Consider the following 23,311-nt stretch of genomic DNA (forward strand, 5'->3'; position numbering starts at 1 on the left):
ATGGAGGAGGTCGCCCGTTGCAGCGTTGCTTCGGAGCGATACTGGACAGAGGAAAAAGAGAAGGCACTGATTGCATTTTACTCCAGTAAGTCAAACTATTATCAACCATTTCTCCCCCCCACGGTTAAATAAAACAGACCTGACACGCAGTGAAACGCCGCAACCCGTGTTGCAACAATTTGCTTTCTTCTTGCGACAGCCACCAGCAACGGGCAATGGCGTAATAATCAGCAACCACCCCGATATAAAGCAAATCACAACTTGAACGACTGGATGAGCTTGAAGGAAAGAAGGGAGCCATTTAAGTCATCGTTCAGAACGGCCGGGAAATCAATATAGGCTGTCGTTATGCTTGTTTTTATGGTGCTGTTTGCAAAAAATAACTTTAAAGATCATATTCCACACAGAGAGAAGGTTCTGACGTTGTCAAGAGAACCGCTGTCTGCTAGGAATGTTCAACTTCCGGGAGCAGGTTTCAAAATAAAAACCTGCTTTTCGTATTGTAGAAGGTCTCTCTCGCTTGTTTGTTTTGTTTTTCCGTTTTGTTTTTGTAGCCTATTATAATTAGTTGGGGAAAATCATTCTGGAAGTATAGGTTCCATTTTTCAATCCGCCACTTAAGTCACACTGAAACTAGGCCTATAGGATATTATATAGACTGTGTAGAATATACCTAGGATAGTTGGCAGCCCTTTTTTCTATCTGCAAAATCATAAGTGACAGATATGGTCATTGGTCAATATGGAATTCAGAACCTTGGACAGCGCTGTTTATTTGCATTGGAGCAATGCACAGACGAGAGAGAGGGGGAGGGGAGTAGAGAGAGATAGAGAGAGAGAGAGAGAGAGAGAGAGAGAGAGAGAGAGAGAGAGAGAGAGAGAGAGACGATCTTGACAGAATCATTCATAACTTCATACGTGCACTAATTAAGAAATCCTCACCCATGCGTGCATTAGATTGCATTAAACTCATATTTGTTTTATCTCTTGTAGAGCTGGGCAACCGACCAACTAATATTCAAAATATAGAATTGCATTCATCTTTTAAAATGAGTTGTAGTCAGTCATGTGATTAGGTGCAAGGTGTTGTGTGCTTGTAGATCGGCTGTTTTCACTACTGTTGTGCAACAGCCTCGTATGATGAAGCAGGGCTTTACTTTGCGAAGAAACGTACAAATTTGAAACTTGGAGATACAAAGTTTATTCCCGACAGTGACGATATTTACACCCCCGTATTATGTTGGTGTGCCCATGGATTCTTGGGACATGAAAAGTGTGCCCATGCAGAAAAAAGGTTGAAGGCCTGTCCATACTTTGACCGAAACCGCCGTTTTCGGTCAAAAGGTCCTTTTCAACTATAAAATGTAATTCCTCGAAAGTTCTGGAATGCTTTTTCTCAGAACAATAGTTCTGAAATTTGCACAAGGAGATGTTGTGACTCGCCGAAATCTAGTTCGGTGAAACGGCAAACGTGATTGGTTGGTTGGATCACGTGTGTTCACAAGAAGACGGGTGCTGGTGGCCACAACACTGTCCCAAAGCTGTTCATCCAGCTGCAGTGGCTCGGACCCCCGCCGGCTAGATGTGCTCGCCTCCTCCTCAGCTGCACAAAGCAGGGCAAAATCCTCCTCCTCCTCTGCCTCCTCGTCTTCCTATCCTCCTCCATAACCTCCACAATACGTGCCACCGCTTCCAACTTTTCCATCTCCGCCGTCGCTGCTGTTGTTGTCTCTCTCTCTCTCTCTCTCTCTCTCTTCTCTCCCGTTCTCTTTTAATGCGTCTCGCCGCCTCCTACACCACACGCAGCGTGGTGTACGCTTTTCCCCGAACCCCCCGAACAGGAGCGAAGTATGAACATCCGACGCTTTTTTTTCGGAAAAGATAAAAAATAAAAAAGTTTATTTTTCAACCGAAAAGTTCGGTTCTGTCGAAGTATGGAGAGGCCTTGAGAAACACTGGATTAGGGCAATTGAAGATATCACAGTTGTCATGGCAACCGCATCCTGTCCTTATTGGACAGTTCAGGAAGGATGGAGGTGCAGCACATATAGTTTTGCTAAAACCATCAGTTGCAGTTGCTTCTGCATAACACACAGTGATAGAAAAAGCACTCTTTTATTTTACTTAATAAAAGTATCAATACTGAAATGTAGAAATACTCTGTTACAAGTAAAAGTCCAGAATTCAACATTTGTAGTAGGCCTAGTACAGAAATATTGCCATCAAAATGTACTTAAATTACCAAAAGTAGAAAGTACTAATTTCAATTTTTTTTCTAATTTATACAAAATCTTTTGAAAATAGCAGATCTACAAGCTCACAATGTGTTGCATCGCGATGCATTGTTTATTTATTTATCAAGGACAATGCACATTAATCAACACCTTAGTTGTCACATCAATGTAAATGGGCCAGAGTTACCAGAAGCTAATTGTCATCTGTGGTCACTGGGCAGGTCTGTAATAAAGTGGTGATAAAACTATCCCTACAAAAACATATACAATACAATACAATACAATACAAGACAAGTAAAGTTAAAGGAGCTATAGTCAACTTTTTCTTGAAAAACGGATGCTAAAATAAAAATAATGTTTCGAAAATATTTTATAAAAAAATAAGCTTCATATATGTGTTTCAATTCAAAAATGACCACAAAAAGCATAAAATAATGATAAAATAATCATTTTGGCCATTGTCAGACTTACACTTTGTTTACATTCTAGTCTATAGACTAGGATGCACACAAAGTGTCGGCCCTACAATGAAAAAGTTGACTATAGCTCCTTTAAATATGAGTGACACCAATGACAAATGGAGCTGATAATTACCCATGATTACAAATTTGGTTTGATTTAAGCCACCTCTTAGGGTTGAATTTGAAGGTCAGATAGTTGGTGGTCTACAGCAAAATCATCAGTGTATTTTGGATTCATGTCAATTTGTATTTTCAGATATTTAACCACTTGAACCGTAAATATTTAATGAACTTGACCTTTCACTCTGTACTTAGTCTGCTCTTTTTACCCTCTCCACCAAACCTCTTTGCCGAAAATAGCCGATCTACAAGCTCACAACGCCTCGCAGCGCGAGGCGTTGTGAGCTTGTAGATCGGCTATTTTTGGCTAAAGTTCTCACTTGAACACTAGAGTTCAAGTGGTTAATATAAAACCGAAGAAACAAGTTGTATCACTCAAGATTTGGAGGACCCCCTGTAGTAACTCTGAGGACCCCCTAGGGGTCCCCGATCCCGCTGTTGAAGCCCCTTGATTTACATCAACCATTCAGATACTTGTTCGACTAAGGTTTGACAACCAAACTATATCTCAATGATCCCACGAATGTCTTGTTTCACAGAACACAGCTGTCTGTGGAACCACAAGTCGGAGGGCTACAAGAACCGTCATCTCCGATGTAAGACTCTGGAACACCTGAGAGTCATCCTGTCTGCACACCCTCCACCCGTGTCCTTCACAGGTAATGGGATGTCCCCAACACGCCTGAGGCCTCATGTGTAAACCCCGCGTGCATGCTGTACTAAAATGTTTTGCACCGGTTAGGGACGGGACGATATGAAATTGACATGTAGGCATTGACACTGAAGCCCTTTGCACACAGGCGTGTTCATCCGCACGGATAAAACGGACAATTTCATTTAAAAAAAATGAAAACAATGATTCTCTACGACCTCATGCACACCGGATCCGAATTAGCCGTGCGACGAGTGGCTGCGGCCGTGCGTTTTTTTCTTGGCACATGCGGTAAAAAACTCATCACTCCTTTTATGACTCCTTTTGGGATCCGCAGCGCCGATTCCGCACAGCATTGCACACCAAAAGAATATATATAAAAGAGGTGTGAAGAACCCATAGTCATATTCAATCTTCTCAAAGCTATGAAGGTACAGTATTTAGATATACATTTAGGTATGAAATCTTTATCGCATATCCCCAGAAATTAAATCTTTACCTATCATTTTATAATAGACAATTTATTTTCGGGCAAGTGCACATGATCTTTGAGCAAGTAGAACATGACCTGTACCTGCGCGACAGGCAAGGGCCTCTGAGACCTAACCTTAGTGTCAACCCCTAGATGTGTCACGATTATTGTGGCAAAGATAATTGGGATTAATGATATTATCGTGACATGAAATATTCGCATCGTCCCATCCCTGGTGTCTTGTTCTCATCTGTTTTGCACAGCGGAGGACATAAAGAGCAAGTTCAAGAACCTCCGCACCACGTTCCAGCGGCAGTACAAGATGGTGAGCGCCAGCGGCCAGTGTTCGCCGTCCGACGAGGTGTTTGTGTCGCAGTGGAAGTACTTCCACGACCTGCTGTTCCTCACCAGCTCCTCCAGGCAGGAGCACAGCTCAGACGAGGACCCTGCAACACAGGCGCCACAGCAGCTGGAAAAGGTACTCGCATTGTTTTACTTAACCCATTCGGAACGGGTACACACTTATTTCATGCATAGCAGATATACAAGCTCACAGCGCAGCTATTTTTGAAAAATTGTGAATATTTGAATTTTGACCCTATTCTATAAAGTGTCTTTTGAATCCTTCTAAGGTTTTTTGAAAAATCTATGTTTCTATGTCAGCAATCTGGCCAGCCATCGTCAAAGAAAAGGTCCTTTTCACTGAACTGGAGCTCTGCAGTTAGTCTGTTCTTGAGAGACTAACTATGTCAGTGGTTCTCAAACCTTTTCATGTGAAGGACCCTCAAAATGATATTTATTTGGCCACGGACCCCCATCTCAAAATATTTAGTTCCAGGGACCACCCAGAAGCAAAATTTGAGTTAAAAACGTTCACTTTGAAAATACATATATTCAAAGATTTGCACACATTTTCACGACTTTCACGCTCTGACATCACACTCTGGCTTCACTGTAATGGCACACTATCAGAATCCCTTTTATGCCCATAAATGGAGTTCCCTGATGTCATCAATATTAAGCCCATATCTAACAGGACTTCATATGAGAATGCCCATATATGGAGGCCACATCGGCCACATACCGCACTAACAGAATCCATATATGGCCAAGACAGATATTTATTTATTATTTAGACAGATGGCCAAGACAGCCCATATCTGTGTGGATGGTTCTACAGACAGGGATCTCCATGTATGGGAATAAAAGGGTATGATGTCAGATGTCATAAACATCATAGGAGTTTCACATAACGAATAACTGTAAGCATGTACTGTATATATCTCCATATACAATACTACATGGATCTCCATATATGAGTACCAGTGGTCTCCATACTGTATATGGGTAACTGGTGATTTTATAGACATAATAAGCAGACATTTTCTTTGTTAGTATTTACACCAGCCCCCATAAGTCAAATCTGCCCATGAAAGATTGTGGTGCATCTTGGGAATGGGCTTATTGTGTCTAAAAATACATATTTAGCCACTTGCATGCATGCCCCCAACCAGGGGAATGCATGCAAATCAAAATCGTTAAAATAATTAAAACGATAGAAAGAAAGAAATGAAAACATTTTAACACTCATCTTTTCTTTTCTCTAATGACTAAAATATGAACCCTTGTTGTAAACGCTTCGCGTCACTTTGTGAGCTTGTAGATGGGCTATTTTCACTACTTCTTAAACATTTCTTTTCTCATTTATGGAATTTCTTAGATTTTCTTTTATGTATTCATGACATTTCCCGCACCAGGAAGTGGTGAGGATGGAGAACGAGCCCGTCTTCCCGCCCGTAAATTCCTCTTCCTGTTCCTCCTCTTCCTCCTCTTCCTTCTCGTCCAATGGGAGCAAGTGTTACTGGACCGAAGAGAAGGAGAGAGCCCTGATCTCCTTCTATGCCGGTGAGAGGAGAAACTGTGTTTTGACTTATTTAGGCCTAAAATTATTGGATGCTTTAACTATAAAAAAATAGCAGATATACAAGCTCACAGCGCGGCACTCGGTGCCGCGCTGTGAGCTTGTAGATCTGCTATTTTTGAAAAGTTGTGAAAATGTGTGCAAATTAACACATTGACCGCCATTTTAACATACCTCCGTACTCCCACCTGCCATTCGTCTCCATAGACTTCCATGTAATTGGGTGTGCACGGATCATGCACACCCATGCCTAGATAATGCACCACGTGTGTCCACATTGCTCACAGCTTTCAAACAAAAAAATCCGAATGGAAATCCGTTCAGGCATTCATGAGATAACAGCCACTATGTTTAACAAAGATGGCTGCCAAAATGGCTGCCATGCTTGAAAGATGGGGTTGCTATGGGGGTTAAACATGCAATTTCGCGATTGCTATCATGCCTACTCCATTTTTGGGGGTCAAAAATTTTTTTTGAAAAAGATTTTTTTTTTTTTTTTTTTTTTTTTTTTTTAATTCTCGGGACTATCGGGCCTCGCGGGGAAAGACATTGGAATAATCTCGGGACTATCGGGCCTGGCAGGGAATGAGTTAAAGCAGACATTTGTAACTAAAATGTTGCTTCTGGGTGGTCCCTGGAACTAAATATTTTGAGATGGGGGTCTGTGGCCAAATACATATCATTTTGGGGTTCCTTCACATGAAAAGGTTTGAGAACCACTGACATAGTAGTCTCTCAAGAACAGACTTAACTGAGCTCCATTTAAGTGAAAAGGACCTTTTCTTTGACGATGGCTAGCCAGATTGCTGACATAGAAACAGAGGTTTTTCGAAAAATCTTAGAAGGATTCAAAAGACACTAATAGAATCGGGTCAAAAACTCGGTGCCGCGCTGTGAGCTTGTATATCTGCTATTTTTCAATAGTTAAAGCATAAAATAATGATACGCAATAATGTGTACCCGTTCTAAATGGGTTAAACCCGTGTTGATTTTGTCGACTAAAACTATGGCGAAAATCTTTCGTCGACTATCTTTTTTTCACTGACGAAAACTATAGTAAATAAAAACTATGATATGATGACCAAGACTAAACATATCAACGTGAATGTTGTCAACATATACAAACTAGACCAGGGGTCTTCAACATTTTCGGGCCAAGGAGCCCTTAGTTGAGAGAGAGATGAAGCAGGGACCGCCATATAGTTTCATTGTTTGACAGCACGATCGATCATCAGTGTAGGCTGTTTTTGATTCATGTCAATGTGTGTTTTCAGATATTTAAGATCTGTTTTTGGGCTTTTTATGCCTTTATTCGATAGGATAGTAGACAGGAAACGGGGAGAGAGATGGGGAATGACACGCGGCAAAGGTCGTCAGGATCGGGAATCGAACCAGCGACGCCAGCAGGCATCATAGCCTAGTATGTGGTATGCGCCTTGACCACCAGGCCAGCGGGCGCCCCAACAAACTTGACTTTTCACTGCACTTAGTCTGCTCTTTTTCCCCTCTACACCAAACCTCTTTGCTGAAAATAGCCGATCTACAAGCTCACAACGCCTCGTGCTGCGAGGCGTTGTGAGCTTGTAGATCTGCTATTTTTGGCTAAAGTTCTCAGAGTATGGACGCTAGGGTTCAAGTGGTTAAATATAAAAAAGGAGAAAAAAAGTTTCTATCACACAAAGATTTCGAGGACCCCCTGTAGTAACTCTGAGGACCCCCTGTTGAAGACCCCTGAACTAGACTAAAATGTTAGGGAGGGACAAGTGGAGACGAGATCCAGTATGTGATCTAAAAGGAATAGAAAGGTATTTTTTTAAACATTATCATTAAACGTTGGGACCACTAGGGGGCAGACATGGCTAATTTATCATTCCCCAATGTCAGACTGAAAGGGGAGTAATTTGAAACCGATAACAGACTGACAAGAATGAGTTGTTACTGATACATGTGCAAATTTGTATGTTTATTTGTACAGCCGGAATGTGCAATAACAGTAATCCTTCTCATACACTGTGTGCCAGTACATCAGTTGATATTTAATTGAGGATGAGTCACTTTTCCTGTGTAGGCTACTCCAATTGTCTTCAACAGGGGGTCCGGGACCCCTAGGGGGTCCTCAGAGTTACTACAGGGGGTCCTCCAAATCTTTGTGTCGTAGAAGCTTTTTTTTCCTCCTTTTCTATATTAGCCAAAAATAAGTTAGCCAAAAATAGCCAATCTGCTTTTTCTTTTTCTTTTTTCTTTTCTTTTTTTTTGCAAATCTTATCTTTCAATATATCTTTTTAAAGGCGAACATTTGTAACTCAAATATTTGCTTCTGGGGGTCCCTGGAACAACATATTTTGAGATGGTGGGTCAAATACATGTAATTTTGGGGGACCCTTGACGTGAAAACGTTTAAGCACCACTGATTTAGAAGAAGGATTTCGAAGACATTCAATTTTCACGATTAAAAAATAGCAGATCTACAAGTTTACAGTTTAGGCATTTAGCAGACGATTTTATCCAAAGCGACTTACAATAAGCAGATAATACATCACTATAATAAACAAGATAATACGTCAGAACATCAACAACAATATAAAAAATGCATATGAATATCAATCTAGAAAAACAATATAAAAAAAAGGGGGGCACGGTGGCGCAGTGGTTAGCGCTTCGCCTCACAGCTAGAAGTTCCTGGGTTCGATTCCCGCCGGGGGACGCTGTGGGTGCTGGGGGCGTGTTTCTCCCTCCGCGTCATCAGCGCCCACACCCTAGGTGGGGTCGGCGATAGGGCCTTTCTGTGTGGAGTGTGTGTTCTCCCCGTGTCTCCTAGGGTAAGTACCCTCACAAAAACATGCAGTAATCCTGGTCTCAATAATGCCTCCCCCTGACCAGCCGGGGCGCTTGATGGAAAGGAACTGGTTGGAATAACGTGTTCCTTCCACGCGCTACGTCCATCCCGGGGAAATCCCCCCCTGTCAGGTGAAAAGAAACAACTTGGACTACCCATGCATTGAAGGAAGCATGAGGTCAGTCCGTTGTCTCCCCAGGCGCGGCAGAGGGAGAGCAGAGCCCAGGATTACATAGGCAATTGGTTCTGGGTGAAAATGGGTTGCAAAATCGTGGGATAAAAAGTATAAAAAAAAAACTAAAAAAAAACAATATAATCAGTAAAAAAGTTAGTTACAAGCTCGCTGTGAGCTTGTAGATCTGCTATTTTTAATAGTTAAAGCATAAAATAATAGTTAATGTAATAATGGGGCTTTTAAGCCGTGACATCATTTTGTAGTCAGACTTCCAAGCAGATTTATTATCAATATCTGTCCCTCGCTATTTCAACAGATCCGAGACAAAAATAACGACTAAAGTATAATTCTACCACTTTCCTTTCAACATCAAAGAGAAGAAAAAATGAGTAAATAGTAAAAATTGTAAAAAGATTCACAGGTTTTGGGGTCAGTTGGCCCCAAAAGTTCTCCTCTGCCTACAAAATGATGTCAGACTTAACAGCCCCATAATGCGTAACATGCGCAGTTACTCAACCTCCTCTTCTCTCAAGTCCAGATTTGTGGTGTTCTTTTTCTTCACGTCCGGTTTTCTCAGAACACGGCTGTTTGTGGAACAAGAAGTCTGTCAACCACAACAACCGTCAGCTCAGACTGAGGACCCTGGAGAGCCTCTACAAGCAACTGTCTGAAGGAGAGCCGCTGCCCTTCACAGGTATTTCATTCTATGAAATGATCTTTGTCTGTTTAACTTTAACCCATTTAGGCCTAGAATTATTGAATTGCTTTAACCGGTGAAAAAATAGCAGATATACAAGCTCACAGCGCGGCACCGAGTGCCGCGCTGCGAGCTTGTAGATCTGCTATTTTTTGAAAAAGTCGTGAAAATGTGTGCAAATCTTTGAATGTATGTGTTTTCAAAGCGAACGTTTGTAACTTTGCTTCTGGGTGGTCCCAGGAACTAGATATTTTGAGATGGGGTGTCCGTGGGGGACATATCATTTTGGGGGTCCTTCACATGAAAAGGTTTGAGAACCACTGACATAGTAGTCTCTCAAGAACAGGCTAACTGAGCTCCAGTTTAGTGAAAAGGACCTTTTCTTTGACGATGGCTGGCCAGATTGCTGACATAGAAACATAGGGTTTTCAAAAAACCTTAGGATTCAAAAGACACTTATAGAATCGGGTCAAAATTCAAATTTTCATGATTTAAAGAAATAGCAGATCTACAAGCTCACAACTAATTTTCATGATTTAAAAAAATAGCAGATCTACAAGCTCACAGCGCGGCACTCACGCTGTGAGCTTGTAGATCTGCAACTTTTGTAATAGTTAAAGCATAAAATAATAATACACAATAATGTGTACCCGTTCTGAATGGGTTAATGATTTATTCTGCCTTGATTGATTGATTGATTGAATGCTTTATTAGTCAGTAGGGCTGTCACAATTATTTCATAATCGTCTAATCGCAATTATTTGAGGTAATCGCAATTATTTGGCATAATTGTCATAATCGTTTCCATGTTGAGAAATGTTCATATATTTTCAAAAACAGTGGAAATAGCTGATCTACAAGCTCCATGTTGAGAAATGTTAATATACAGTATTTTCTGGACTATAAGGCGCACCTGACTATAAGGCGCACTGTCAATGAATGGTCTATTTTCAAACTGTTTTCATATATAAGGCGCACCTGACTATAAGGCGCACATAATAGACGCTTATGCATCCAACAGATGGAGCTGTGCTAAAGGGAATGTCAATGTCAATGAATGATCCATATATAAGGCGCACTGGACTATAAGGCGCATTGTAGTTTTTTGAGAAAATTAAAGCCTTTTAAGTGCGCCTTATAGTCCGGAAAATACGGTACTTTCAAAAACAGTGGAAATAGCTGATCTACAAGCTCACAACGCATCGCGATGCGACGCGTTGTGAGCTTGTAGATCCCCACTATATTTGTTTTGGGGCATGTCAGGATTGTCATGTGGTCTACCTGCACAGCCTTTGTGATCTACTTGTAGATCACAATCTACCTTTTGGGCACCCCTGTTTTAGAGCCTTACAGAGTTTTTTCTGGGTGTTTTTTTTTTTTTCTTTTTTGTTTTGTTTTCCTCAATTGTCTCATTTAAGAAATTCCTTTTGGCTTTTTTTGTTTTTAGTTTAGTACACTGCGTATGTAGTTTTCTTTATTGTTTCAACTCTAGTTGCTCATTACAGGTTTTCCTGTAGGCAGAGTAGCTTGTTTCTGTTTGATAGCGTTCAGGATTTCCCCATTCATCCAAGATTCAGTATGGGCTTTGACCCTTACCACTTGTGTGGGTGCTATGCCATCAATCACAGACAAAGATTGTGATTTAAAACAAGACAGTTATCCGTTATTATATACTTTGGCTATTCAAATAGACGTCTAATATAGCGTCTAAACACTAGTCTGAAATTGGTCTAACAGTGAAAGTTTAACCGAACAGCTAAATTAATGACGGTACTCGCCCCCCAGAACCTCTGAATGACGTCGTATTGTAGTTAAGACAGAGCCGAACTGAAATTAATTTGTCTCTAAAAGTTCCTAAAATTGGGATCAAAATTGGGATCAAATCTAGCAATACAAAATCGAGCAACTTAAAAGCTGTCTAGGGTGTTCTGTTCAAAAAAGCCTGAGACAATGACCCCCCTTTTTTTTAAGTGAAATATCCCTTTAAACATCTTGAAAGTGTGAGTAACTACTGAATTAGAATGCATTCGTAGAATGGGCCTGATTTTCTCAAATTGTGACCAGGCGATTATGTAATACTTGTGACAGGGCCGATTGCGATATACTGATTGATTCACGCTCGTCAGTGGTGTAGAGCAGCCAAGTACACTTTTGAGGAATTTGTATTTCCTGAGTATTTCCAAATTTCAATACTTTTAATTCTACTAACTCCACTTCATCTCAGAGACAAATATTTTACTTTCACTCCACTGCAAATATTTGTCAACTTTAGTTTGGCAACTGAAAATAGCAGATCTACAAGCTCACAACGCGTCGCGCTGCTTGTAGATCGGCTATTTTCAGCACGCAAACCAAGTCTAAAATCGGTCATTATGAAGCAATCAAGGCCTGCCAAAATGCATTTCAGTTGACTAAATCAACTGTAGATAAAGTCGCCTAAAATCTTATATTTAGTCGACTACAATTAGACTACAACTAATACTTTTCAGGTGACTAAAATATGACTAAAACTAAATGACATTTTATTCAAAAGACTATGACTAAAACTAAATCAAAATTTGCTGTCAAAAACAACACTGGCTTGTAGATCTGCTATTTTGTAAATATTTGTATACATTTGAAACCTTGTGAAATGGGACATTCTGCAAAAATTCAGAGTACCGTAATTGTCGGACTATGAGCCGCTGCTTTTTTCCCATGTTTTGAACCCTGCGGCTTATACAACGGTGCGGCTTATATAAAGATTTTTACAGCTAACGGCCAGTTAGTTAATTTTACAATGGTCTTTAACAAGGATTTATACATAGATTTATACAGCTATACGGCCACCAGGGGCGCTTTAGCGTGAAGCAGGAGGGACACTTGCGGCTTATATTCAGGTGCGGCTTATAGTCCAGCAATTACGGTACCTTTTTCCCACCACTGTTGTGCCTTTTCCAGTGGAGGACATAAAGAGCAAGTTCAACAACCTGCGCACAGTGTTCAACCGCGAGTTCAAGGCGGTGAACGCCGGCAGTTCGCGCGGCTCGGACCAGGCCCGCTACGTCTCCCAGTGGAAGCACTACGACCAGCTCATGTTCCTCCGGGAGTCCTGCGAAGACGACACCGACAACAACCCGGACCGCCTCCAGCCACTTCCCCTTGCTGCACAGCAGGCACGTGGACACATTAAGCCTCGAACAGAGTCGGGTCTAGTGCGGTGTAGTCTTTTTGAGCGTTAACGTTGTAGTTTTATGACTCAAAAAGACTACACCGCACTCCACCGCGGACCCGACTCTGTTCGAGGCTTTAGACAATGAAGGGGGCTTGAGCCCAGGGGGCCAGTTGTCCGGATTTAACAACCCATTCAGAACGGGTACACAATTATTGTGTATCATTATTTTATGCTTTAACTATTGAAAAACAGCAGATATGCGAGCTTGTAGATCTGCTATTTTTGAAAAATCGTGAAGATTAGAATTTTTGACCCGATTCTATAAGTGTCTTTTGAATCCTTCTAAGGTTTTTTTGAAAAACCTATTTTTCTATGTCAGCAATCTGGCCAGCCATCGTCAAAGAAAAGGTCCTTTTCACTTAACTGGAGCTCAGTTAGTCTGTTCTTGAGAGACTACTATGTCAGTGGTTCTCAAACTTTTTCATGTGGGACCCCCAAAAGGATATGTATTTGGCCACGGACCCCCATCTGAAAATATCTAGTTCCATGGACCACCCAGAAGCAAAATTTGAGTTACAAACGTTCGCTTTGAAAATACATATATTCAAAGATTTGTACACATTTTCACAACTTTTTCAAAAATAGCAGATCTACAAGCTCCATACTTATCAATACACACAATCAATCTTTCAGAATGGTAACCTCACCACTCAAGGGGCATACTAATAGGTGAATTCTAAGAGTACATCTGGGGCTTTCCAATCCAGGGCTTCACTTCCATTATAAATCAGTAGCTAGATCCTTGGGCAAATAGTTTATCAGTGGCTGCCAAATATTTAGAAAATCGTCTTCCTTCTCTTTTAATCTGGCACTGAGTCTTTCCATTGGCAGCACTCTGTATATTTCTTTGTGCCACTGAGTCACTGATGGAGGTTTCTCCTGTATCCAATTGAATAAAATGCATTTTCTGGCCAGTGTGTGGTATCAAGCACCGAAAATAGCTTGGAGGTCTGCTATTTTCGATATTCCCACCAAAAGGCCCCTTTTAGAAAGTCAGCCCCTGCCTCTCTAACATTCTCTGCACGTCCCTGCTCTTGCCGCACAGGAAGAAGAGGAAGAGCTGGACCTCAAAGCAGGAAGCGGGGGGGGACCCTGCCTCCTTCCTGACGCCACAAACGGTTTCTCCTCCTCGTGCAGCACCCAGATGGACGTTAAGCTGGAGGAGCCGGACTCTCCCGCGCCGGCCGACTTCCACTGTCTTCCTCCCGACTTCCACCAGACTGACATCAAAACAGACATCCCGGTAGGACTGTCACACTTGTTACGTAATCATCTGATCGCAATTATTTGAGATAATCGCATTTATTTTAGCATAATCCTATTCCACGTACTGTAGAACAGTGTTGCTCAACCACTGTGCCCGGGGACCTGTGGTGTGCCCCTGAGAAGGGTCAAGTGTGCCCCTTGAAACTGCTTGAATGCCAGTATTGTATTTATCATATTAAAACGATTTAAACTAGTGAAAACAGCCGATCTACTGGCACACAACGCCTCGCGGTGCGAGGCGTTGTGTGCTTGTAGATCTGCTGTTTTCACTACTGTTGTGCGACAGCCTTGTATGATGAAGCAGGGCTTTGCTTTGCGAAGAAACGTACAGATTTGAAACTTGGAGATACAAGGTTTCTTCCCGACAGTGACGATATTTACACCCCCCGTATTATGTTGGCGTGCCCATGGATTCTTGGGACATGAAAAGTGTGCCCATGCAGAAAAAAGGTTGAGAAACACTGCTGTAGAAACATTTTCATACATATTTTTTGATGATTACATGTGTCAATAAATGATTAGTTTATTTAAGTTATTTGTTATATCTTCCCCTGTACGATTGGTGATTACGAAGCCTAAAAGCCAAACTAAGCCAACATCTAAGTTGTATTCATTATGATCAACATGGATCTGTCCCTTTCCCACATTCCCTCCTGATATGATTGCCTTCTAAAGTTTGTGTATGCGATGTGACGGTCGCTTATCTCCCGATTGGGGAGTCTTACTGGTTACGAAGCCCAAAAGCCAAACTAAGCCAAAATCTAAGTTGTATTCATTATTTTCCAATATGTTTAGTGCCAAAAAAACACAGATTAAATCGTTAAAGGACAACTTTGGTCTTGTACAACAAGGGTTCATAATTTAGATAGTCATTAGAGAAAAGAAAAGATGTGTTAAAACGTTTTCATTTACTGCTTTCTATTGTTTTAACGATTTGGGGGTCTGGGGGCATGCGTACAAGAGGCTAAATATGTCTTTTTAGACACAATTAGCCGGCAATCTCTTTATTAACTATTTACAGTAACACTACTAGCCCCCATAAGTCAAATCTGCCCACGAATGATTTCGGTGCATCTTGGGAATGGGCTTATTGTGTCTAAAAATACATAATTAGCCACTTACGTACGCATGCCCCCACCCACTGAAATCAAACTAATTCAAATCGCTAAAACGATATGGAAACATTTTAACACTCATCTTTTCTTTTCTCTAATTACAATCTAAAATATTGTCGTTGTCGGGTGGAAACCTATAATCTCCAAGTTTCAAATGTGTATGTTCTTTCGCAAAGTAAAGCCCAAAAAGTAGTGAAAACAGCAGATCTACAAGCACACAACGCCTTGCTGTTTTCACTAGTTTAAATCATTTTTAAAATGAAAAATGCAAAACGAATGGTTTTGGACCTGCAAGGTTTTCACCGGACAGCGACGATATGAACCCTTGTTGTAAAAAAAACTAAGTTGTTCTTTAACCATGATTATTTTGCGCAACAATTAATTGTCAACTTAAACCTTTGTGATGGTGACAGCACTACATCCCGGCCAGCGGTCAGTGCCAGGTCACCATCTCGGCGAGACAGGAGAGACATGGACTCGCCGCTCCCGTCGCCCCCCTCCCTCCCACCTGCCTGACCGGTTTCACGCAGGTCGGCGGCAAACTCGGCACCGGCGCTCTCAACCGAAGCCTGGCCTCGCTCGCTTTCCCTGCGATGAACAGCGCCCAGACCGGGTGTCCTCGACCGGGGACTGACCCTCGCTGCCACTGGACCGAGGCCAAGGTCTGCGAGCTGATCTCCTTCTACGCTGGTGAGTGGGAATTAAGTCTTCATTTATGACCTGAGGCCCCATTCTGCAGCTGCTTTCTAAATCAGTGGTCCTCAACTTGTGGGACGGGACCCCCAGGGTGGTCCCCAAAATGATGATTAACTTAATGTGCAACATTGTTTTCTCACTCAACAGTAAACAAACCAACATATAGTTTAGGTGTATAGGGGGTATCTGCACATTTCTAAAGTGACAATTTAAGGACCTTTTAATACCTCTGAAATGACAAATTAAACATTGGCCAAATTGTCAAACATCAGAGGCAGAAATTGTGAAAATAGCCGATCTACATGCTCACAACGCCTCGCAACACAAAATGTAATGCCTCAAGGGAGGGGGGTCCCCAGTTAAAATATGATTATTGTGGGGGTCGCGGCCTGAAAAGGTTAAGAAAGGTTGTTCAACTTTTTTTCAAACACTTTAAAGATTTTTCCAAAATGTTCAAAAACAGCAGGTGTACAAGCTCACTGTGAGCGAATAGCCAAAACTAAAATCTAACAGCACAGCATCGTAAGCTTGTTGATCGACTATTTTCTGTGTGCGACGCTGTCATGTGACAAAGTATAATCAGGCTTTTAATAGCTATATTGATCATTGTGAATATCAATGGTGATCTGGGGCCAGTTGCACCACCAGAACGTAAGTTCTGCTCTAAGTTAGGGAGTAAAGTCCTTACTAGAGGCTTAGTAACTACTAGTTAGTTTGTAACTAAGTGAGTTACTAACAGGTGTTGCACACCGACTGCTTAAGGCATAACGTAACTAGTAATGCGTAGACTGTTCCTAAAGTAATGTATAGTCGCATAAAATGACGTCATAGCTCCAGAATCCAATGAAAACGAACTGTTTCTACTAGTAAAGGAAGCAAAGCTTGTATCGTCTTTTGTCAACAGACAGAGCTCCGTCTCTCCACTGGCATGTACACAAAGTCATATTGATACGTGTGCTCACGGCGAGCGCATCCCTGCACACGGATTGTATCACAAGTTATATTGGCCCCTCATACATTTTTCCCCGTTGTGAAGTAACGCAGGGTAGCGCATATTTGGAGGGGAGAAGAGCACCATTCAAGTCGCTGTTGTGCTGTATGTCTGCAGTGGTTGAAAAAGTACTCAAATGAATTAAAAAAGTATCAATCCTGCAATATAGAAATACTCTATTAATAGCAGACACATTGTGAGCTTGTAGATTGGCTATTTTCAAATGGCCGAAATGTGTAGGGCTTAATGTATGTTTTAAACAGATGGGTCGTTTCATTGTTGATTAATTAAATAGCCGATATAATGCTGTCTGCCACGTTAGTAGTGTAGTTGCTCTACTCCCATAGAGATAGGTTACTTAGTAAGGACTTAGTGCTGCCCAAAGGCTGGTGTAAATATTTAGTAGTTACTTAGAGATACGTTAGAGTGGTGCAACAGCTGAAATTTTAGTAATGCGTAAGTCTTGACTTAGAAGCCATTTACGTTACAACTAGGCTACGTTATAACTTAGTAACAGCTGGTGCAACCCCGCCCAGGGCCGGATCTAGCCATAGGCAAGGGGGGGCAATGCCCCCCTAAATGCCCTGTCTGCCCCACCTAACATGATGGCATGCAAAAATCTAAAATTTCAAAAGTATTAAACTATTTGAAATGTTATGCTGCAACTAGGTAGATGGATAGATACACTGATAAGACCTGTTGTTTGTATTGTGTGTTATAGGTATAAGTGTGCCAAAATGCTTAGTTTTCTATGCATTTTGGTTGTTTTAGGCGGTTTGTCCCCCCATTTTTCCCCCCGCTTCGCGGCATGGGCTGGAGGTGACACCCCTATTATTTCTTCCTGCCCCACCTAGCGCTAAAGGCTAGATCCGGCCCTGATGGTGATAGAAAATGTCAGAATTGATTTATAATTTGGAGTAGTGATACATATTGATTTAATTAATGATAAAACAATGTGTGGACGTGGAGGTGATAATACATTTCATTGATAAACAAATAAAACAACCCATTGTCAGATGAGGTTTTCCACCCGATGCTGTGAATGAACGATAACCCACATCTTGAAGAATATATAGAAAAACGTAAAATTTCTAATAAGAAAAGGAGTGAAAGACTTGAAATTAGAGCATCCTGACTCATTTACACATTTACTTTACTACAGGGGGACTGCCCATAAGTCCCAAATCTCATTAGTCCAAATTTAGTTAGGGTTAGGTTTTAGGGTTAGGTTTAGGCATAGTTTTACTGAGGTTAGGGTTATGTTTAGGTTTAGGCATAGTATATTTCACCAGGTTAACATCACCAGATTCTGACTACCCGTAATTGCCGGACTATAAGCCGCGGCTTTTTTCCCATGTTTTGAACCCTGCGGCTTATACAACGGTGCGGCTTATATAGAGATTTTTACAGCTAACGGCCAGTTAGTTCATTTTACAATGGTCTTTAACAAGGATTTATATATAGATTTATACAGCTAACGGCCACCAGGGGCACTCTAGCGGGAAGCAGGAGGGACACCTGCGGCTTATAGTCAGGTGCGGCTTATATATGTATACATTTGTTTTTTTTTTCCTAAATTTAGCTGGTGCGGCTTATATTCAGGTGCGGCTTATAGTCCAGCAATTACGGTAATGTGATGTAGGAACAATGAGATTTCGGACCAATGCCATGGCACAACTTTACAGTGTGACCTATTTTTGAGCGGTGGTCACAACGCTCCTATACGTGGCCGTGTGTGTGGGTCTGTCTGTCTGTCTGTCTGTCTGTCTGTCTGCGTGTCTGTCTGTCTGTAGCCTGCAGTAACCTTTTCTGACCACACATGTTAAGGGAGGGGCGCTGTTGTTCAGGCCAGGCCAGACCAGGCACACACACACACACACACACACACACACACACACACACACACACACACACACACACACACACAGGGGGGAAGGGGGGGGGAACCACCGCTCAGTTCACACGGGTGTGATTTTTCCTTGTTCTCTCTAGTACCCCCTGTAGTACCTATGCGTACCCCTAGGGGTACACGTACCCCCATTTGAGAACCACTGCTCCAGGGCTTAGGTGGTAAAATCAAAGAGTTTTTCACTCTTTGGTGGGCTCATTTGCAGGGTGACGTACACAGACATGACCACCTCATGGCAATACTTTGACACTCGCTACTTTGCGGTGGCTTCATGAATGACACATTCATATTGACACGTTTCTCCAGACCACAGCTGCCTATGGAACCACAGGTCAGAGAGCTATCGGAACCGTGCGCTGAGACAGAGCACGCTGGAGACCCTGAGCAGACAGCTGTCTCACAACCACCCAGTCCCTTTCACAGGTAGGCTAATTACAATGCTGTTTCACACATACAGTATGACATATCAAAGCTTCAGTGAAATGCTACATTTGACGTTTGTTAAAGTTTACTTTTACATATTTTGTCCGGCAGAAACCATTTTTTTAATAAATCGTTGCTATTGAACACCCTTTACGTCTGTGTGTGGGTTTTACAAATATTGAACCAATGAAAAGTATTTTAAAAGCGCTTCTGACTAAGGGCCGACGACGCATACTCCATTTTTAGAGCGGAATTTATTTTGGTTCGGTTCGGGGAGTCACAACATTTCGGTGGCACCGAACAGCCAAATTAATGACTGTACCCGACCTCCCGAACCTCATATTGTAGTTTGGACAGAGCCGAACCGAAATAAATTTGTCTCTTCAAGTGGAACCTCCATTGTATTCTCAAACTGTCGTTCAAGCCACCTAGTTCCAACTTGTGCAGATGGTTGTTTTGTCCATCATTGATCAGACAGGAAAATCTCCACATTAATGGTCAAAAACCTAAATCCTGTATCTGACAATGTACCATACCAACTTTGACGAGGCAGTAATAATGTGTTGTTCATTTCCTGAAATGGTTTTATTTTGGACATACAGTAGCTGGTTTCTGCCTTACAGAAGAGATATGTTGTTTAGAATCAGAGTTGCTCTTAAACACAAATCTAAACAAAGATTATTTACCTTTTTCCGCATCTGTTAAACCAGTACAGATTGTGTATTTTTTAACTAAATTTAGTTAATTTATCTTTTTTTGGTGCCAGCCAAAGGGCAGGTTACGTTGTTATTAACAGATATTTAATGATGTATTTACTGTACTTTACAGAACTACATTTATTTAGTATATTTCTTTCTACCACTTTTTGTGGTCACATGTTCAGATACTAGATTCTGATTGGCTTAAAACAGTGGTAAATCAGTCAACAACCAACAACCAACAACCTTGAGTTGGCTCATGGACCCCACCACTGTTGTGTTGCAGTTGTAACTTGCAACTGCAACACAGTTGTAACTTGCAAGTTACAACTGTGTTTTCTTTCATTTATATGGTAGAAGTGGTAGAAAAGCAATTTACCATTCGAGGGTCGTGGGTTGTTGGCTGATTTACCCCACAACCCTGAAACAGTGGTAAATCAGCCAACAACCCACTCCCTCTCATGGTAAATGGCTTGCATAATATCCATTCTCTTGTTTTGTCTTGGATTTCATACTGTATCTCAACATCATTGTTGTTCATTCGATTCCCTCAGTTAATCACTGTTGTTGTGTGTTTTTTCCTCGACTTCCAGTGGAAGAGATCAAAACCAAGTTCCGTAACCTCCGCACCATATTCCAACGGGAGCACAAGGCCATGAACTCCAGCAGGACCAGCGGCTCGGAGGACTTCTGCCTGCCCAAGTGGAGGCATTACCGCCAGCTGCTGTTCCTCTGCGACTCCTGTGACGGCGACGAAGCCCCGGACCCGGATCCCGGCAGCCTCCCCTTCATTGGAACTCTGCAGGTAGGGATTAGGGCATTCACCAACTATTAGAATATCAAAGTCACTATTCAACGTTGTTCACCGAAATCGAATGTTTGCTTTTTTTTTTTAATTATTATTATTGTTTTGTCTTTAAAAATACTGTATATATGTTTCTTCATGGTTTATAAAGCTTGGCTAGATAGGAAGTCATAAGAACCCTGACAAGCACTTGTAGGTATTACATTTAATGTGACTCGGTTCCACAGATGAATATTGTGAAAATAGCAGATCTACATGCTCACAACGCCTCGCAACGCGAGGCGTTGTGAGCATGTAGATCGGCTATTTTCACAATGTTCGCCTCTTGCTTACTAAATATTTGACAGTTTGGCCAGTCCTGTCGAATATTCGACTATTCGAATACTTTGAGGTCGAATAATTCGAATACAAAAAATCGCTATTCGTGAATTGTGAAAAAGAACAAACATAACTCGGTTACTCGTTATGTAATGTTATGCGATTTACGACATTATTGTGATAATTTAAATATCCCCAACATCCATGATCCTGGGGTGGAACATTTGCCAAAAAATAGCAGATCTACAAGCGCTTGTAGATCGGGCTTGTAGAAAGAGATTTGGTACAGAGTGGAAAAAAGAACATGATTTCCAGGTCTGTTTTACCAATTCTAGAGGGTTCAACTGGTGGGAACTGCCAATAAGTCCTACATCTCATTAGTCCTACAGTACATCTCATTAGTCCTTATTTGGTTAGTGTTAGGTTTAGGCATTGTTTTACTGAGGTTAGGGTTTAGGCATAGTTTTACTGAGGTTAGGGTTAGGTTTAGGCATAGTATTTTCACCAGGTTAATATTCACCAGATTCGGACTATTGGGATGTAGGAACAATGAAATGTCGGACCAATGCCATGGTACCCAAATGGTACCAGATATGCAGCTCGGCAAATTACAGGTGAATTGATCCCATTCAGTGCATGACAGAGGATAATTTCATGAAAATATAAATCTCCACGATTACTATGGACAGTATGGCCAAAATTCAGCTGCCAGAGTTCTCACCCGCACCAAGCCCTGGCAGCGCATCACCCCCACCCGTAAACAACTGCACTGGCTTCCTGTTAAATACCGCATCAATTACAAACTCCTCCTTCTCACCTACAAGTGTCAAAACGCCCTGGCTCCACAGTACCTCTCAGACCTCCTCCATGACAAACCTACTCTGTCACGGACTCTGCGGTCTGCAGACTTGGACCTCCTCTCTGTCCCCAAAGCAAACAAGCGAACCTTAAGCCCCTATCATAGTAGGCACCGTGGTGATAAGCTATCCAACGCGGTGTAGTCTTTTTAAGTCATAAAACTACAACGTTGTGTCATTACTCGCGGTGAAGAGCTTTCCACTGCGAGTCCTGACACATCTCTCTGTTTTTACTTTCAGACAGATAGGCTCTTCACCCTGTTCACTGATTGGTCGATCTAGACCAGTCAGTCACAGTGAATAGGACTTCACACCGTGACTGACTATGATGGCCTCCACTTATTTTCTCACTTTAGGTGGATAGCTTTACACCCAAAAATGTGCGGTGAATAGCTCTTCACCCTGGACTCTGATAAGCCCTTAAGGCTGCTTCTGTGTGGCAGCCCCCAGCCCCCCACCCTGTGGAACTCTCTACCATTGGAGATCCGCCATGCTCCAACACTGGACTCTTTTAAGGCTGCATTGAAAAGACACCTATTCACTCAGGCTTATGGCACTTAGTTTTTGTTTAGTTGTTTGTATAGAGTTTTTGTAAAGCGCCTTGGGTTTATGAAAGGCGCTATATAAATGCAAGTTATTATTATTATTATTATTATTATTACTGTGAGTGTTTTTTTTATCACAATAAACAACCATAACGCTCATCGTCCCGTCCCTATTTGCAGGAAGACGGCCTCCTAAAACTCACCAGCGTCGCTCCTCCCTCCTCCTCCTCCTCCATGACCTCCTCTCACGTTTTCCACCAATCGGAGCACCCCAGGCTAACGGTGGCCGCCGCCCACCACCACCACCACCCGGACGGCCCTTCCTCTCCCACGCCTCCCGCCTCCTTCCACTCGTCTCCGTCCTCCGGTTCCGGGTCCTCCTGTTCCCCGGCCAACCACTTGTTGTCCTCCTCGTCGTCGTTCGCGGACGGGCGAGGAGGAGGCCCCCCCTCCGGCCTGAAGCGCCCCAGCCACCTGATGGCGCACTCCTCCTCCGGCGCCGGCCCCCCGCCGCCCCCCCGCGGGACCCTGGGCTTCCTGGGGAGCTGCTGCCACGGTCTCGCCGCCTCGCCGCACGCGGGGTTTCTGAAGTACGTGGAGGAGTGTCTGAACGAGACGCCGCCCGACAAGGTGAAGAGACTCAAGAAGATGATCATCGAGACCATCCACAGCACGTCGGAAGAGATGTAGTTTTTTTGTCAGGGTGGGCTTTTTCGCGCCCGACAGTCACATTGCGCTTCCTTTATGAAACACATGCGCGTACATTTCGCCGTTGTCGGGTGGAAACCTTGTATGTCCAAAACCGTTCTTTTTGTATTCATCATTTTATAAATGATTTAATTAGAATAGTGAAAATAGCAGATCTACAAGCACACAACGCCTCACGTCGCGAGGCGTTGCGTGCTTG

At 42.3% G+C, this 23,311-nt stretch overlaps 1 protein-coding gene across 1 annotated transcript; it reads left to right on the forward strand.

Moving 5' to 3' along the window:
* Positions 1-23,106, forward strand: LOC308299950 (uncharacterized protein; the record flags this gene model as incomplete). The annotated part of the gene is made up of 11 exons (XM_080743726.1): positions 1-85; positions 3,354-3,473; positions 4,202-4,416; positions 5,696-5,843; positions 9,448-9,564; positions 12,508-12,726; positions 13,831-14,024; positions 15,576-15,852; positions 19,065-19,181; positions 20,473-20,684; positions 22,585-23,106. 11 exons carry the CDS (start codon positions 1-3, stop codon positions 23,092-23,094), a joined length of 2,214 nt encoding a protein of 737 aa, XP_080599852.1. The 3' UTR covers positions 23,095-23,106.
* Between the last annotated feature and the right edge of the window lie 205 nt (positions 23,107-23,311).

This window comes from Nannobrachium achirus (genome assembly GCF_963921795.1).
Source record: "Nannobrachium achirus genome assembly, chromosome: 15".
Taxonomy (NCBI): domain Eukaryota; kingdom Metazoa; phylum Chordata; class Actinopteri; order Myctophiformes; family Myctophidae; genus Nannobrachium; species Nannobrachium achirus.